The sequence below is a fragment of the Salarias fasciatus genome, chromosome 20 (assembly GCF_902148845.1).
Source record: "Salarias fasciatus chromosome 20, fSalaFa1.1, whole genome shotgun sequence".
NCBI classification, from domain to species: Eukaryota; Metazoa; Chordata; class Actinopteri; order Blenniiformes; family Blenniidae; genus Salarias; species Salarias fasciatus.
Genome location: NC_043764.1, coordinates 30,153,250 through 30,170,735, shown reverse-complemented (window position 1 = coordinate 30,170,735; position 17,486 = coordinate 30,153,250). Strand labels below are relative to the sequence as shown.

The following is a 17,486-nucleotide window of genomic DNA, read 5'->3' as shown; positions in this document are numbered from 1 at the left end:
TTCTTTGAGATTATTTTCATAATGTGTTTTTCCACGGAAGCACAAAGACTCCACAGAAATCGATACTCAAACCCAAACTCATCCCACACCGACACTCCTACTGCAAGAGAGAATGAATCACACACAGTCCAAGCAAAACACATTTATCTCGGACACAAGAGCAAGTAAAACACTGTAAGTTGAGTTCATTTGATCATTATTTGATCGTTTTCTTCTTAAAATGCTTTTTTTCCTCCTCCAGGTATTTATATGATTCCATTGCTGTTGGTTGGTTGCTTGGTTCACTGGTTCACTGGTTTCTTGGTTGACTGGTTTGTTAACAGGATAACTCAAAAGCTTCTTCACTGATTGGCAGACTAAAATCATAACATGACAAGGAAGAAGGGATTTAAATATCAACAAGATCCAGACCACACTCTGGATCTGGGACTCAGGAGAGTAATCTGGTCTTTGGAGTGAAAGTGAAGCTGTGAATGGATTAAGATCATCTTAATGAAATGTGGTGAGGCCGTTATTCACATGCAGCAGAGGAAATGATTCCATCCTCACAAGGTTAAATGAATGTTTTCTGTATTTTCACTTTATGGAATATAAATCGAGCTGAACTAAAATGCAGCTCATCTTGATTGACGGCTGCGATCACCTGATGCATCGTACCGCTACTTAAATTCCATCGCTTCAAACTGTTAAAACACAAACCTGCAGTCAGCAAGGAGGAACAGAAAATGAAAGGAATTCTTCGTCCGCCCCGTGAAGACAGTTCTGAGAGGAACGGAGACTCAGCAGCAGGTCGTAACCATGGTGAACGACATCAAGACACATCCTCCACAGCAGCATCTGGCAGATCGCTGGATCCCGTCCAGCATTAAATGAGCAGAGAGACAATATAACTCACTGAAAACATGAAGTGAAGCTGAAACTGAAGCGCTGTGATGCCGTCATTCATCCTGGCTTCACTGTGGACAGTTGAAATGATGCAGGAGCTTTTCTTTTTCTCCACAATTCAAAAACTAATTCTAAATAAAAATGTCCGTGAGGTCGACACATTTTTATGAAGTTAAAGAAGGTGAGAAACATGGACTGAAGCAGGAACAGAGAAACTAACTTGATTCATTCTAAACTTCAAGCCAGACTCCTGCTTCCTTCCAACGCTGCAGTCCAACATGTTGGAGATGAGATGGAGCCGTGGTGACGTGACGTTATGTTTCCTCTCATAAAGCCCCAGACTGCTGAGCAAACCTTTTCACATTTGACAAATGTCTCTTCCCATAATGGCCGGCTTCATGTGGACGGGGTATTATGCCCCGCTCCGGGGACAGTGGCAGGTGGGGAGTTTGACTGTGGCGGTACGCCTGTCAAACGGTAACGCAGGTGTCCGAAGGGGAGCTCAGGGAGGACAGAAGTTTCTCTACCTCCCGTAGAGCAGAAGGGCAAAAGCTCGCTTGATCTTTATTTTCAGAATGAGTACAGACCCTGAAAGCGGGGCCTCACGATCCAGAGGTGTCAGAAAAGTTACCACAGGGATAACTGGCTTGTGGTGGCCAAGCGTTCATAGCGACGTCGCTTTTTGATCCTTCAATGTCGGCTCTTCCTATCATTGTGAAGCAGAATTCACCAAGCGTTGGATTGTTCACCCACTAATAGGGAACGTGAGCTGGTTTAGACCGTCGTGAGACAGGTTAGTTTTACCCTGCTGATGATGTGTTGTTGCAATAGTTGCAACAGCTGCAATAACTCTGCAGCTGTTTAAAAGCTCCAGCAGAGAGCGGGATTAGTTGGAGCACTGTGGATAAAACAGCAGTTTATAAATCTATTTTCTTACATAAATGCTGCAGAATTTACAACACAAATACTTTCAGATCTTCATGATTGACGTGGATCAAACAATACTGGCCTCAACCCCTGAAGGATGACAGTAGATCTACATCCTCCAGTTTTCAGAGGACGGAGAACATGCAGAATCAACATGACAGCCGCTGTCTGCTGTTCTGCAGTGAATTAATCTGCTTTAATCAAAGCGTCTGCCACAAGCAGCATACATTTATGAGTTACCAGGAGAAGAGGTGCAGAGCTGCAGGTGAATCCACAGGAAGCTGCAGCTCAGATACGACATGGTCACAGTCACTGCTGCTGGTTTCTGTCCGATCGGCTCTCAGCAGAGCAGGAACAGGGAAAGTGATGTTGTTTGAAAGTCTGACTCATTGCTGCTCAGCTCCCTCGTATCTCTGCCATCATCCCAGGTTCATCCAGCCTGCCTGTTTTCTGTCTTTTCCACTGCAGGTGAATGTTTTGGCGAGCTGCCAGTGGCTCCTCGCAGTCTAACACATTACCATTCAGTCCCATGCTGCAGTTCCGCCGCTGCTCTGCAGGAAGCATTGCAGCAAGATCTGGACATCGCACCGCTCTTCTCCTCCTTTCTGTCTGCACCACCTCCTCTGTTCACAGTGATTTCTTCATGTCCGTTCCTCCATTCACTCTCTAGGTCCACTTTAAGGATCTGGTGTTGGGTCTAGAGGGTCTGAGTAGCACCTGGTTCCAGTGGGACCTCTTAGAGCGCTACGCCGCCAGAAGATCTCTGACTGAGCAACATCTGAATCTTGATTCATCTGTTCATCAGAAATCACCAGAACCACAGAATGTAGTTGCTTTAGTTTGAAATCCTCCACAGGAAAACAGAAAATGGGGTGCAGAGTGAACTCTGGTCCTCTTGGAGACGAGGGTCTTGGTCCGGTGCACGGACAGTGTGAAAACAAAGCGCACTATAACAACTTCTATTAGCTTTGATGAAACTCAGAGCTATTTTTATGTTCCTTTTTCTTCACATCCTTCAGCGCAAACTCAGGTTTTAAAACGATGAAATCACAATCAACACCAGTGTTTCCCAACAGACGTGTTTCATGTGCAGTGATTGATCCCGCATGCATCAGATTGATCACGTCTGTCAGCTAATTCTGGTTCTGTCAGGATTCTGTTGAGGGACTCATTGGAAGGAAACGGTGTGTGAACCCTTTTCTGCTTTAAATGGCCATCATATCTGATCTTATCTCAGTTACAAGAATACACAAATAAAGATAACATTAGATGTTCTTATTGAACATATCTGTTACAATATGCACACTACTGGAGGGAGAAGTCAGTGAACTCCGTTAATAACGGTAAACCAGGAACGAGATCCTGAAGACCTGTGGTCATGAACTGCTGAGCAGCATGAGGCTGGAAGAGGTCAGTCTGTAATCTCACAGACGTTCGATATTTCAGTGGAGATGGTGCAGCTGTGGCTGCTCTCAGTGAGAACGAGCCTTCAGTCAGTCTGACACAGGAGGGAGAGTGGAGCTGAGAGAGGATCACAGATCGTGGCTACGAAAGGTTGGAATGTGGAATATTGAGCATCGCTGCTTCCAGGTTACTACTCGTGGTTGACCAGTCGTCTCACTGGTTTTGTCTTTTGTCAGTTCAGTGACGGAGCTTCAGGACACCAGCAAGGCAGCGTGACAGTCAGCTGACAGGCAGGAACCATGGTGGCGCTGTGTGAACGTCTGCTAACAGACGGTGGTGTTCTCCTCTGACAGTGAGGGACTGACTGAGCTCTGCAGACACTGAGCTTCTGGCTGTTTCCCTTCATCCCTCTGCCCTCCCCAGTGAATGCCCCAGGTGTGTTTTCATCCCGGTGTACATTCATCCTCCAGCAAATGCAGCTGCAGCTTCAGACCACATCATGACCGTGTTTAACAGGCTGGAACTCATTTCCCCTGACTCTCCAAACCCCGTCCCTGGCCGTTTTAACCACTGCAGTGCTGATGGTACATTTTTAAAAGGTTTTATTGGTACGTCAGCTGTACCACCGCTTGGGAAAGCCTGCTGATCAAACCACCTGTGGAGCCTATGTACCTGTGAGGTGAGAGAGAAGGTTTTCTCAAATGTCAAGAGACAGTGTTGAAGTGAGCGAGAGGTGGAGCCTAAAAGCTCCGTCCATCGAGTACCGGACACCATGATAGCACCGTCACACCACAACAGTCCCCGTTTTTCCCAACAACAAACTGTTGGCGGCAAAGAACCCAAGGCTCTCCTCAACAAGAAAAAGAGAATATTTCTGTCTGGCTCTGACAGTGAGGAAAAGGAGATCAACAAAGAGGTGAAGCGTGCCATAAAACTCAGCAAGGTCGCGTACAGGGACAGCGCTGAACAGAAATCCAACCGTGGAAACCTGCAGCAGCCTGGCAGGGTCCCAGAAACATGGCAGCTGTGAATTCCACCTCTCCAAAGTCATCCAGGCTGAGGGCAGGAGTTCAGCATCACTGCCTCCTTTTTACAAGCTTGAGACGAGTAATAGCGCCCGGCTCGAAGCAGCTGAAAACCAGAGGCTGTGTATTCTGTTAGTGCTTTAAGAGGACGAGAGTTAGCACAACACCTGGAACCTGACACCCTCTGCTGCAGCTCTCTGGAGCGCTGTGTCCAACAGCTGGGTGGAGGATTCAGCCTCCACCTTCAGATCTGTGTGGCTCCCTCCTGGAAGGGGTCACATCAGGGCAGCAGCAGGTTCTCAGCAAGACCCGCTTCAGTTCAGATCAGGAAGAGAGGCAGACGATCCACGAACTTTTATTATAGACGCCGTACATAAACATGTGGAAACCCCCTCCACAGCCCCACTGAACAGGAAATAAGAGGCGAAACACAGAGAGACATGAGGGACAGTGACGGGAGAGGAGTTTAAAACCACGAGGAACACAAGGTGAAACACAGGAACCCATCAGATTCACCAGCAAACGGTGAGGCAGAATAAAACTGGAAGTGAGAAACAGGTACTTGAGAGAAGTGGAACCCTGACAGTGACAGATCATCTCCCAGAATGCATTATTCCTTTTTCTGTGGTCTACTGAATTCATTTGCTGTGATGATACTCTGGTATGTTTGGTAACTCGCTCAGCGTTCCATCAAATTGTTACATGGTGGATGTGAGCAGTGAAGCAGCAGTCATTCTCTGTGGAAGTGACTCGGTTAATGATCCCGAACTGATCATGATGCAAAACCTGCTCAAATCAAGAGTGTAATCTATTCAGATGAGCATGCACTACAGTCTTATCAGCTTCATGCAGGAACTTTCTAATGAGACTCTCAGATGAAGATGAGATTTAATTTTTTGGTCAATTACTTCATGAATTGAAGGGATTTCATATATTTTCAGGCAACTGGAGCTTCTGTTCGATGTTCAATTAGAAACGTTTGATCAAGTCAAAAGGTTTTTCGGTGCCCAGTCTCAAAGCCGTGGCCCTGCAGAGAGAGGGAGGCTGAGGAAAAGACCTTGCAGGATGAGTTTTATTGAGGCACGGCTGCTCAAAGCCTTCATGTCCGAACTGCGTTGACTCCCTGGAACAATGGAAGCAGGCAGCTGCTCACTCCTTGGCTTTAGCTGTGGTCTTTGGGGTGCGGAAGACTGCCGACGGCATAGAGTGTTTCTCACTGACACCATCTGTGAAAGTCTGTGTTGTTTTGTGTTTGGCAGGTTTTTCAGTGAAGATCTCTGATGAGCTCCTGTTGATGCTGTGCCTGATTTGAAAAGCACCTTAAAAAAAACACAGTGTTAAAGATTCTCAAATCTGGGATCAACTTCACCACTGCAGGCCTTTAAGTTGGTAGTAAACTGCTAAAAACCCAAGATTAGTGTGTTTCTTCTGTGTTGCTGCTCCTCTTTACATCCCATAGTCTCAGGTTGAGTCATTTTCTGCTTCAGGTTCATCAAACTGAGCTTCAGTTCAATTTAATCTGACCATGTTTGGTCCTCTCTAGTCCAGGCAGGGAAGGATTTATGATTTTGGACTCTTGTTGTATTTTTGGCACCATGATATTAGTTTTAATTTCATTTTTTTCAGTTTTTTAAACAGATGAAATTTCTTTCTTCCTCCAACAGGTATTTGGATCAAGCCCACCCGGACGTCCCGGATGAGGGAGAAGCGGGCCGACTTTGTGGCAGGATGTTTGGGAGGAAGAGTCATCGTAGCAGGTGGTCTCGGTCAGTCTCTTGTTTTTTATTGTCTTTCTCTCAGCGCTTCATTCTATCAGTTAAATAAAGGTGCAGCGAGAAGAAATGGCGCAGCAGGACACAAGACAGAATGATGTTGTTGGAAACTATTTTACACATTTTATCCAGGAAGTGTTGAAGAAGGTTTTTATTTTTAATGATTTGATGTTTATAAAAAAAATATAATGCCTTCAAAATATATGATCACCTTCAAAAAGGACTTTCAGTGTTTTTATTCTAAAATTCTCCTTTCATAACATGGTGCGTTGCTGTAATTCTAGTAGAAAACTGTTTTTTTCTGGTACTGTTGCACAACCCACAAACATCAGAAGGTGACTGTTCTCTCCGTGCATGTGCAGTCCATGACACATATTTCCCTGCTCAGCTGAAAATCGCCCCCCCCCCCCCCCCCCCCCCCCCCCCCCCCCCCCCAACTAATTGAAATTATTACCTAATCAATGATATTAGCCTCATGCTTCCAGCCTGGAGATGAAAGAAGGCCTCGACTCGCTGCAGAATGAAGTTGGCAGCCTGGACCGAACCGCTCACAGTGAATCAGAGAGCGCCACTCAGATTTATCACCCAGCACATGTTCTCACGCGCACAAGCAAATTAAATCTCCATTAGCTTTCCATTTTCTCCTTGACTGCGCTGCATTTGTCAAAGTAAATACAGTGTGGAGTGAGATGGAGCATCGCTACAAATTAATCAGAGGTCAGCTTCTTTTTTCCCTCCACAGCCTGCTGGTTAAGCAGATATTGACTCATCTTCTTCGGCTCCTGCGAGCATCACAGGATCAAACACACCTCTAAGGAAACACACATGCATATTTACAAGGTGGAAACCTTCAAGTTACGCAGTGAAATCTGCTGCATTAAGCTGCATTCTCAGTGACATGGGAACTTCATTACGTTGGCCTGTTTTTCTTGCTTTTACTTCACCATATTAAAGAATAATTTAGAATAACCGTGATTATTGTTCTAAAAGGACAATGTTTTTAGTGTAAATTCTTAACTGGATGTTACAGTCACATGTTTGTGGACAGAATAGAAATACTGGATTAATCCCAGAGGGAAATGTGAAGCACTGATCCACACAGAATAGATAGAAAAGAAAGTTGAATGTCAAATAAAACAGAATTACAATTCAACAAGTAATTTTCACAATAAAGGGCTAAAAATAAATTTTGCCTTCATGTCAGCTCTTTTTTTCTTCAGACTTCAGGTCACATGACTGCTGAGTTGCTCACTTTATTTATTTTTTGGGTATATACATTTTTTGGATGCTGCAGCACTGTCATCACCCCTACTTCCCAAAGGTCACGACCCCAAGCTTGAAAAACTCTGTACTGTACAGTACTGTTGTTTTACAGAGAGTTAAGAACGCTAAAGAATTTAGGACTTTTTTCTCCTCAGCAGAGCAGTGAGTCAGAAATCTACCGTGGAATTAAATCCTGAAGGTCAGGAGTAAAAGCAGCAGCAGGCAGAATGTGTTGATCCTCTGCTCCAAATACCAGAGCTCCACTTTCTGAGACTCTGCAGCCACCAGAGTTATACACACAGTGAATTTATGCAGTTTTACTGCTTTAAAACCCGAAAACTGGCTGCTCTTGGTTACTATTGATCTGTACCTTTATAAAGAGACATTAGATAAAACATTATTTACTGACATGTAGTTTACTGTGGCCGGCTGTTGTGATGTTGTGGATGATTGATCAGTCTCAGAAACAGTAAATCCATGGTGGAAGATCCAGAAGCTGCTGCCTGCTGGGACTGGAGCAGCTGGTAGAGACACCGTTCAGCTATTTGTCCCTTCAACGGAGTGTAGTCGTCAGGCATCGGCGGCTCTGCTGAGTCACGACGCTTCATGATGGGCGCTTTGTCTGCAGGCTGCATATTTCTCTGCTTTGAAGGACTGGAGGCAGCGAGGCCAAGTGTAAGAGTCGTGTGTTTCCTGCCAAATGATGGTTAAAAGGCCACTTGTATTGACTGTGTTTACAGCGCAGGTCAGACATTTCCCTGAGCCGCTCTGCAGGGTGGAAACCCAGGAGAGCAGGAGGTCAGAGGCAGGTGAGATAAACACTCCACAAAGGCAGACGGAGAAAAGTTCCAGATGGCAGCAAAGTGGGAGAAGAAACAGAGACGCACACAGGAGTTTGATGGAGTTTTCCTGGTAATCTTTCAGATCACGGAGCTGATCCTGATCATGATCAAACATCAGGTCGACCATGTGTCACATTAATCAAAGTCTTCAGGATTTCTTTTTTTTTTTTTTTTCAAGATGTAACTCAATTATTTACTTTGTGTTATTCCAAGAAAATGTGTGTTTCTGTTGTTTTTTTATCATGTGCTCAGGTGTACTTTAATCAAACATAGAAAGGTAACATAAGTAACATTAGGTGAATAAATTGTCTCACTTCTCTGTCTGCATGCTGGTTAATCCAGATTAGGGAGCATCTTCTAACCAGTATTTAAAAAAATGTATCTCATTCAAATCGCCAACCCTAGCTTTAAGGTTGTAGAACTCCTTAATGCACCTTTAAATAACTTCTTCACATGAAAAGTATTTAATTGAAGAATTGCCGTTTTCATGTGAAGAAGTTATTTAAAGGTGCATTAAGGAGTTCTACAACCTTAAAGCTAGGGTTGGCGATTTGAATGAGATACATTTTTTTAAATACTGGTTAAAATGATCTTCATGAACCGATGGGAAGCAATTCATAGCGTGTTTTTAAAGTAGTTTGGAAAATATCTACAGCAGGAGTAAAACGGGAAAAACAGCAACCAATAGTCTTGAGGGGACACCTTTTTTTAAACCAATCAAATCCCTTCGCCATTCGACCCTGCCCCCTGCGCGTACATGTACGCGTGCACTGACCCTGGTTCAGTGTGCGCGTAGAAGGACGGAGCGTCGTTGCAGAATGGCGGAGAAGAATGTTTGGGGCTTTACTTACCGGTGAGTGCGCCATAACTTGGCGTAGTGCAAATAAAGAAAAACGAAGAAACGAAGCGCTGAGGACAGGTTACGCCAGGGACGCACTGGACGTGGAAGTGCCGCGCGCGCCGCGAACGTCTCCGCTCCCAACGGGAGCTCCTCCAATGGGGTGGGAGCTGGGCGGAGCTAGCTAGGCAGAGCCTTGGGGAAATGCTACATGCTAACGCTAGTTTTCCTAGATCGCCAACCCTAGCTTTAGAAATACTTATTTTCCACCATAAATATGTTACAAATATTCAATGATGTGTACATTGTGCCCTGACATATTCATTACAAGTACCTCTAACAGCGCTAAATTGTCACATGAAAGTTGCAGTGCCGGTCCGGCACCAGAGTTTTTTTTGGGGAGAATTTGAAAGGAATGACGTAATGCGCGCTCCGGCTGGATAGGTTTCATTTTGTCCGCCATTACTCCGCCAGATGCTTAGTGAGCAACAACTGAGCAGGAGCTTCCAGAAAGTAAGAAAAGACTGGCTTCCAGCACTGCCACAGCTCCACACAGACTCCACCAGGTAAAAGAAACTTAAATCTTACTTGAGCACTTCTAAACGAGCGAAAACGGAGTCCCCCTCTTCCGTGCACGCGAGTCACAGGGACGAGTTTTTCACTAAGCTGCATTACGCCCAAGGCCTGCAGAGAGTGCTGTTTCGCATAAAACGTGCAAACTCCTTAAGGCACCTTTAATGAATGAATGAATGAATTTATTTATTTTCGAACATGTATAAAAAGAAAAAAGATAAAAAGGAAAGTTAATGCGAATCAAAGAAAACAGAAAAAAAAACCCAAACAAAAACAAACAAAACAAAAAAACAACAACATAACAGCATCGTTCGAAAAAAGGAGTAGGAAGAAGTAAACACTTTTTAGAGATTCCTACTCCTTTTTAACTATTAACAAGTTTTAAAATCATACATCATAGGACATCCCATAATATAATATATGTATACATATACCGTGCAGATATCCCTATAAATACATAATATATACCCACACATACCATATACTTATCCCCATAAATATATACTATATAACAGAATAATTATAATATAACTACAGTATAACAGCAATATATCAACTTCCACTATATGTATAATACTCAACACCATTTGTTATCATCATCCAGAGTTCCAGACTTCCTCCTCCATATACTTATTAAGAAATATTTTTTTGTACTTTTTTTTAAACAGATTTATGTTGCTACTTTGTTTTATTTCTGGGTCCAGACTGTTCCACAGAGCCACTCCACAGCTTGACATGCACATACTTTTCAGTGTAGTTCGAACTTTTGGTTTTTTAAAATTCAGGTCTCCTCTTAGATTATATCCACCCTCCCTTTCCGCAAACATCCCCTGTATATTTTTTGGCAGTAAATTATTTGGCAGTAAATTATTTCTTGCTTTGAACATTATTTGTGCTGTTTTGAATTTGACCATTATAAGTCCTGTTCAGTTATGTCTATTCAAACAGTAACATAAAAAGCCAACATTATAAATTCAGCATGAAGCTGGTGTCAAATTACAAGCAGTCCATGCTGCCTGTGGCTGAAATCAGATTCAGAAAACAGATGTGAGAATCTTTAAACTTCCACTAAATTGACAAACTGGTCAAATAGCTGGAGGAAGACAGACATTTATTAAGTGTCAAGAAAAAGGAAGTAAAGTTCATATTAATGTCTTTATGTCACGCCCTGTGCCCCTGCACCCATGTGGGGGCGCTCAGGTCCTGTTTTGTCTGCCCTCTTGTTCTCCTGTCTGGTCTCTGTCTCGTTAACTCCCTAATGTGCTGCACCTGTCCTGCCCCCTTTATTAAGCCCCATCTCCTGGTGTGTCTGGTCAGCTCCTTGTGGGTCTGTCGGTGTGTTTGCGTGTCCTGGCCTGCACCTGCTGTGTTTTTTGAGTTTCCCAAGTTCCTGGTTTCCCGGTTTCCTGCCCTCCTGAGTTCCTTTTGGAAATAAAAGACCCTTTGTTGTACTCTGCCTGCTGCCTGCGCCTGGGTCCTTCCACCTCGCACCCGCGACACTTTACTGAGAAAGAGGCGGAGTGCAGGCTGTGCAGAGAGCACTTTTTTAAGTTTTATACATATTTTATTACTTTTAAGTACGTTTTAAAATTACTGGCAAAGATTCTTTAATTGGCCATTATTACAGTATTGATTGATACAGTCCTCATCAACACACAACCAGTTAATGCAGTTAATGACTCAGATTCAATCCACAAGGCCTCTGATTCCCATAAGATACACAGTCTACTCAACCTTGATGTATTTTAAATACAGATATAACCATCCTGCTTTTATTGATTTGTTTTATCTCGCACTGACAGGTTGACATTGAACTTTGACTTAGCTCCAGAGCTTTCTGATCAACACCAAATTCCATTTTAAAGTAAATTTTCTACAGTGGCAATAGAAATGAAGTAACTTTAAACTCTGAATCATAAAAAGAGGTTCCTGTAAATCTCTACAAAATAAAATATCCCCTATATTAATGAGATCCCAGCATCCTTTTCAAACTCTGCTCATTCCTGATGTTTCTGAAGGTATTGAACAATTATTAGCTACTCTTTGATTGGCTGTGAGGACCTGCTGTGTTTGCTCATGTAAACCATGAAGATCAGAGTGTTTGTATGTAGACTTGTAGTTCTCGAGACCGGTCCACTTTTTTGTGGTCTTTGTCTTGTCTTGCTCACGACAGTCTATGGTCTCGGTCTTGTTCTCGGGTCTCTCGTTCTCGGAATGTCTCGGACTGTCTGAACCGTCTCGGAGGGATTTGTAAATTGCGGCTGGTGGTAAATTTCTAAGGTGGGGCTTCATCATTCTTCAATTTCAATGTGTTTATGATGCAGCTCTTCCAGGAAGGGACGACTAGCTCAGATAGTGTAGAAACAGCATCATGAAGCTGCCGCACATACTGTACTTGATGTCAGCTTTTATAGTGAGTTCACTCAGAGACCTGCACTGTCTCTGTTATTGCGCCTGTAGTTAAATAGAATCTGATATTTATACTGAGCAGCTGAACCCCGGATGCTGCTGATGTTCTACAACTAATGCGAGATGGCAAAAAACTTTTTTTTTTTTTGGGTCTCGGTCTTGGTCTTGGTCTCGAGCTTAACCGGCCGTGGTCTTGACTGGTCGGTCTTGGTCTTGAGGCTATCTGGTCTTGGTGTCTTGGTCTTCGTTGAGTCGGTCTTCACTACAAGTCTATTTGTATGTTAGAGTGAAATGAGTGAGGAGAGAAGAGGCTGATCTGAGAAGAAAGGGCAAGGCCGAGAGGAGAGAGAGAACAGATGAGTGAGCGGAGAACAAGGAGAGTCTGAGACCTTATTACATGAGGACAAAATAGGAGCTGGAAAGAACAAACGTCCTGCAGAGAGGAGGAGGAGGAGGAGGTGATAGAGACTCGGTGCAGGGGAGGTCAAAAAGAGCCGCTGGAACGATGTGGCGCATGTGGCTTGAATCAAAGCAGTCGTGGGGAGCGTGCACGAGTGTGCGCACAGTCACAGGTGGGTGTGTCTTCATAATAACTCGATTAAGGTGCCGAGGCCTGAGCACAGCCAGATTGCTTTAAGAGGAACTGTCACTTTGTTCCTTCAGCAAAATGACAATGCTGTATCTACACACACACACACGCACCAGTCCACATCACTTGGGGACCTGCTGTGATGGTCGTCTCCATGGAAACAGTGCCTGACGTGAGCGTCACACCTGAGGTGAACGGGAGGAGAAACAGGATTGATCCCAACACACTGCAGATGAAACATGAACCTCAATGCTGAATCAGGATTGACTTTCCTCTCTCTCTCTGTTTCCCTGCTCGGCCCCTGCAGAAGCTCGGGTGGTACATGAAGTGTGTATTAGCATATAAATGAATGCGTGTTTCCACATGATGCTGGATTCACTCTGCAGCTCCAGTTAATGAGCTGCACTGAACATCCAGGAGGCTCGCTGGAAAACCAACCTGAACAATTGTTGCTTTGTTGTTGTTTAACAAGGGTGATGAGAGAAAGAGAGACACAACACCTGCTTTTCTAACAGATGACTCTGGAAAGCAGATGTTCAGAGGTGAGCCTCCATGAGTCCAACTGTTCTACTGTCTCTTTAACCTACAACTCTAATATGATTTTGCTTTCTAGCTAATTTCATTGAACATGAAGGGTCTGAGCTGCTGAGTTATTTCAGTTTCCACTCATTGGCTCTTTTGCCTTCACTCTGTGCTCCGTGTCATCCCAACCATCTGGACTGGGTTCAGGTCAGGTGACTGTGGAGGCCTGGTCACCTGGCAGCTCTCCGTCACGTTCAGACAGCCGTCAAACAGCCTGGAGGAGTGTTCGGGCTCATTGTCCTGCTGGAAAATAAATGATGGTTCAGCTAAAGACAAACTGGTGGGATGCATGTGGCTGCAGGGCGCTGTGGAGCCATGCTGGTTCAGAGAGTCCTCAGTTTGGAATGGATCCCCACAGCGTCACCAGTAAAGCTCCCCTGCAGCATCGCTTCTCAAAATACTTAATAACCGACACAATTCATTTCAACCACTGTGCTCACAGTGACCGTAGGAAGACTACTGACACCAGCATCTGTTTCTGAGCACCATTCTTGAGAAAATGCCTCCGAAAGTACCGAAAACTCAAGCTAGCATGTCGGAGGCTAACAAAGCTAACGCTCAAGCTAGCTCCCCCGTCTCCAAGGCTGGGAAAAGTACCATCAATGCTAACATGCTACAGGCTTTCCGTGACATCGTGAAAGAAGTCATCAAAGAGGAAAACGATGGATTGAGGCAAGAAATCTGCCGTGCTATTTCATCCATTCACAAGGTACTTGACGAGTGTACTAATAAGCTCCGGGACCACAGCCAAGAACTTTCCGAGCTAAGCACGCGAATGCAGGCTGCTGAGGCGACATACATGGAGCTGAGCAACAAATACGACAAGCTTGTGTTAAAGTTGGATGACATCGAGAACCGGGGGAGGCGATGTAACCTACGCCTCTTAAACATAAGCAAGGGGCTTGAGAAGGGGAATCCGACCAAATTTGTGGCGGAGTTGCTCCACGAAGTGCTTGGCGGCCCTGATGGATTGGAGAAACTTCCGGTCCTGGACAGAGCGCACCGGACCTCGGTTGCACCACCACCGGCTGGAGCACGACCGCGACCATTCATCGTCCGCTTCCATTACTACCAAGAGAAGGAGTGGATTCAGCGTCTGGCCAGGGAGAAAGGACGACTGGAGTTTCGCAGAAAACAGCTCCTCGTCTTTCCAGATTTCAGTGTGGATCTGAATAGACGCCGCACAGCCTTCAATGAAGTGAAAGCACTACTACGAGGGAAAAAAGGAGTGCGATACGGTCTCCTCTTCCCGGCACGGTTGCGGGTGTCATGGGACGGGGAAACGAAGGTATTTGACAATCCTCGGGGAGTTAAGGAATACATTGCCTCAAAAGTTGGTTGAAATGAATAGTAGTAGAATTGGAAGGGAGACTTTGTAGACTGTTATTGCTCATATGTTCATATGTTTGTATTCTGAGAAAGCACTGGAATAACGTATGCCAACTTAGTCACGAGGAATTCCAGAGACCAACCTCACTGAAAAGCCTCTGCAGAGCCAAGGACCACACTCAGTGAATGGGGAGTGGAGGCATTTAAGCTGTATCACTTAGAAAAAAGGTGCTGGTCACCCAGGAGGCAGTGGCACGAATGCTGTCCAGGGTTCTCCTCTCAGGGTAGCCCAAGGTGTGGGCCCCGCTCTGGGGGAGAGGCAGCACACACCCAGTAGTAGAGGGTGGTTCACCACCTGCTAAGAATGAAAGTGAAAGCCATCCACGAGCCAGTGGGAGAAGCGTTGCTTGGAGAGAGCAGAGCCTCTGTCAGGACCTCCATAACAGTCCAAGCTGTTGGGAGGAACGAACGCCCGTGGTAGTGTCTATATAGCGGCCCTGGGCTTTGACATGTGGGCCTCATAGGCTGAAAAGACTGTAGACCTGACAGCACCTGTAGGAAAAGGGCAAAGTTCAGTCTTCCAGTGGCAACCCTGATATCTGGGTGCCTCTTCAGGCATGACGGGCTGATAAACAAAGCATGTACATCACCCACTCATGTATTTCGCCAAGGTAACTGCCACCAGAATGTGGTCTTGTATGGCACCCACTGTAGCCACGGGCTCACTGGGGAGGCTGACACACGCCATCCAGCACTAAGTGCAGGTCCCATGCTGGGCTCTGTGACTGATATTGCTGGCACATACACTCTAAGGGTAGATGGAGGGCGACTACGCCCCAGGGGAGCCTGCAGGTATCCAAGACCGCGGGGACCAGGCAAAGCACCGGGTCCGCTTTGCGGATGCTCCACCTACTGTCAGACTGCAGCCGCTCTGACATCAGGATGGTCCGCCTGATAGGCTGGGTACAGCTGCTCAGCAGCCAATCGGGCCTTCCAGTAGCCAAACGTAAAAGCAGAGCCGGTGAGGTTCGCTCCAAGAGAGTCTGCACAGCATGATGGGTCGAAAAGGGGGCCACTAGCAACAGCATGTGGCCCTCCTGACAAATTCTCTTGGGCATGTCAGACCAGAGGAAGTGGCGTAAGGCATGCTCTCTCTCTCTCTCCCCTCAGGTTGTCAAGTGGAGGTGGTCATCGTTTGGAGCATTTGACTACTGGGGAGGGCACGGCAGCCTCCAATCAGAAGCGACCACGGGAGGAGCCTCGCCTTCAACAGCCTGGCGGGAGGATCATTCGTGAGCGGCTGTGTCTGTCAGTGACCTGTCACTCCCTATGTGTCTGGCTCGGCTGGAGTAAACACCTGATCTGTGTGCCTGAACTGTGTTGTAGAAAAATAGCCTTTAGTTTTGTTTTGATTTGGTTAGTAGTCAGGGCTCACCTTTCAAAATAGTCTTGTTTTTTCCATTTTGTGTTGGTTTTGACTGATGGCGTCTCTTAGTTTGCAATAGAATCCTTTTAATTTGTTGAACACCTCTGCTAACCCGTTACCATATGCATCTGGGTTTTATGTTGCCTCCTTTCCTCCTTTAAGAGCCACAGAAGTAACATGTGGATTTGGTCTTCTGGAGAAGTTTGCTTTAATAAGACGGTTTGGATCTGGTGCTTCCAGCAGAGTTGACAGCAGTTGTCCTTCTTTCTCTTTGTATCTCAGATCAGCGTGGACTTGACTCCTGGGAAAATCCGCTGCAGTAAGAATAAGACGTTGTTGAGCAGAGCCGAGGACCGCCTGTCCACTCGGGACGGAGAGAGGGGGCTGTACCGGTACCTGAGCTCCGTTCAGGGCCTGGGGGGGTTCCAGGACCACTTCGACTGGTAAGCTCCCTCTGTGCTCTCTTCTCACTGTTCCTCTTCCTGTCAAACTCATTTCAGTTCAGCTTTATCTGGAGTAGCCCGATCAGTAAGGAGAAACCATAAACTCCTCTTGTATTTCTGTTTAAGAGCAAAGACATCAGAGAACTCTGTGAAACGCTTTCCATTAATTAATGCAACTTTATTATGGCAACATTTCGATGCAAAATACAGTAAAATGTCCAACAGCTGTCTTCTGTTCATTCTGTTACATCCAGAATCTGCTGAAAAATGTTAAACCACACAGTTGTGCAGCCTTTAGTAGATACTTCTTCACAAACCACTCGATCTCTTTAAGAATTAAACAGAGAGAAAACCACTTTTCAGCATCGTTCTATTGTCTAAAATGTCTGACAGCACTATTCCCCCCCAGGTGGCTGGCTAATGGACTCTCTCTCCGTGGAGGGAAACCTTTGTGGGTCGACCCATTTGACCAGGACGTCCAGCACATCTTCATCGACGACAACATCCGACAAAATGACGAGGACACCATCGTTCATCCGAAGGTAGTGAAAGGCAGGAAGCTCAGGGACGTTTCTGTTGTTCCTGTTGGTAACAGTGAAATGTATCTTTGTTCATTTAAAGTCACAGTGAAGCTGTGCTGACAGAGGGTAGCTTTATCAAACCTGAACTGTGTCTGGTCACTGCTTTATTGGACAATTAGCCTTGTCAAGACCTTGGTGTCCTCAGAAGGTTTTCCATCCAAAGAGTGTTTTTATGTAGATGTCATGATGTCTTGTCTTTGTCTCCAGGTGTTTGTGGCTCCGGGCGGCTCGGACACTCGGACAGCTTCCACCGTCGAGCTGTACGACATCAGCCTGGTTCAGACCGACCTCCTGCAGGCCATCTCTGACCCAAACTGCTTCACCCAGCTTCACTCAGCACTTCACAGAATCACTGAGCAGACAGTGACCCTTGCAGCAGACAGCAGAACGATCGGGGTGAAACTTGTTGAAAACACCTCCTGACGTGTCTCCTGAGAGGAATCCAGCGGCGTTTCATGACACTTCCACACTTCTCTCTTTGAGAGTATTGTATTTTTCATTTCCTACATTTACATCCTCATAGCCTAAAGACAAGTTGAATATTTCCAGACGACTGAAGCTCCTAATTTAACAGATGTGGCTTGTTTCTGGATTCGTA

General features: G+C 45.5%; 1 protein-coding gene and 1 long non-coding RNA gene across 2 annotated transcripts in view; both read left to right on the top strand.

Moving 5' to 3' along the window:
• LOC115408749 (kelch domain-containing protein 8B-like) overlaps positions 1-15,723 on the top strand; it is a 240,265-nt gene extending 224,542 nt beyond the window's left edge. Inside the window, exons 5-6 of the mRNA XM_030119654.1 lie at positions 5,906-6,007; positions 15,609-15,723. Coding sequence (XP_029975514.1) covers positions 5,906-6,007; positions 15,609-15,646 — 140 coding nt within the window. The 3' untranslated portion in view covers positions 15,647-15,723. The remainder of the gene's footprint in view (positions 1-5,905; positions 6,008-15,608) is intronic.
• Positions 15,724-16,152: 429 nt separating this feature from the next.
• On the top strand, positions 16,153-17,215 carry LOC115408558 (uncharacterized). Its single transcript, XR_003933776.1, has 3 exons — positions 16,153-16,307; positions 16,717-16,849; positions 17,096-17,215. It is a non-coding gene; the product is annotated as an uncharacterized LOC115408558 (long non-coding RNA).
• Positions 17,216-17,486: the final 271 nt, after the last annotated feature.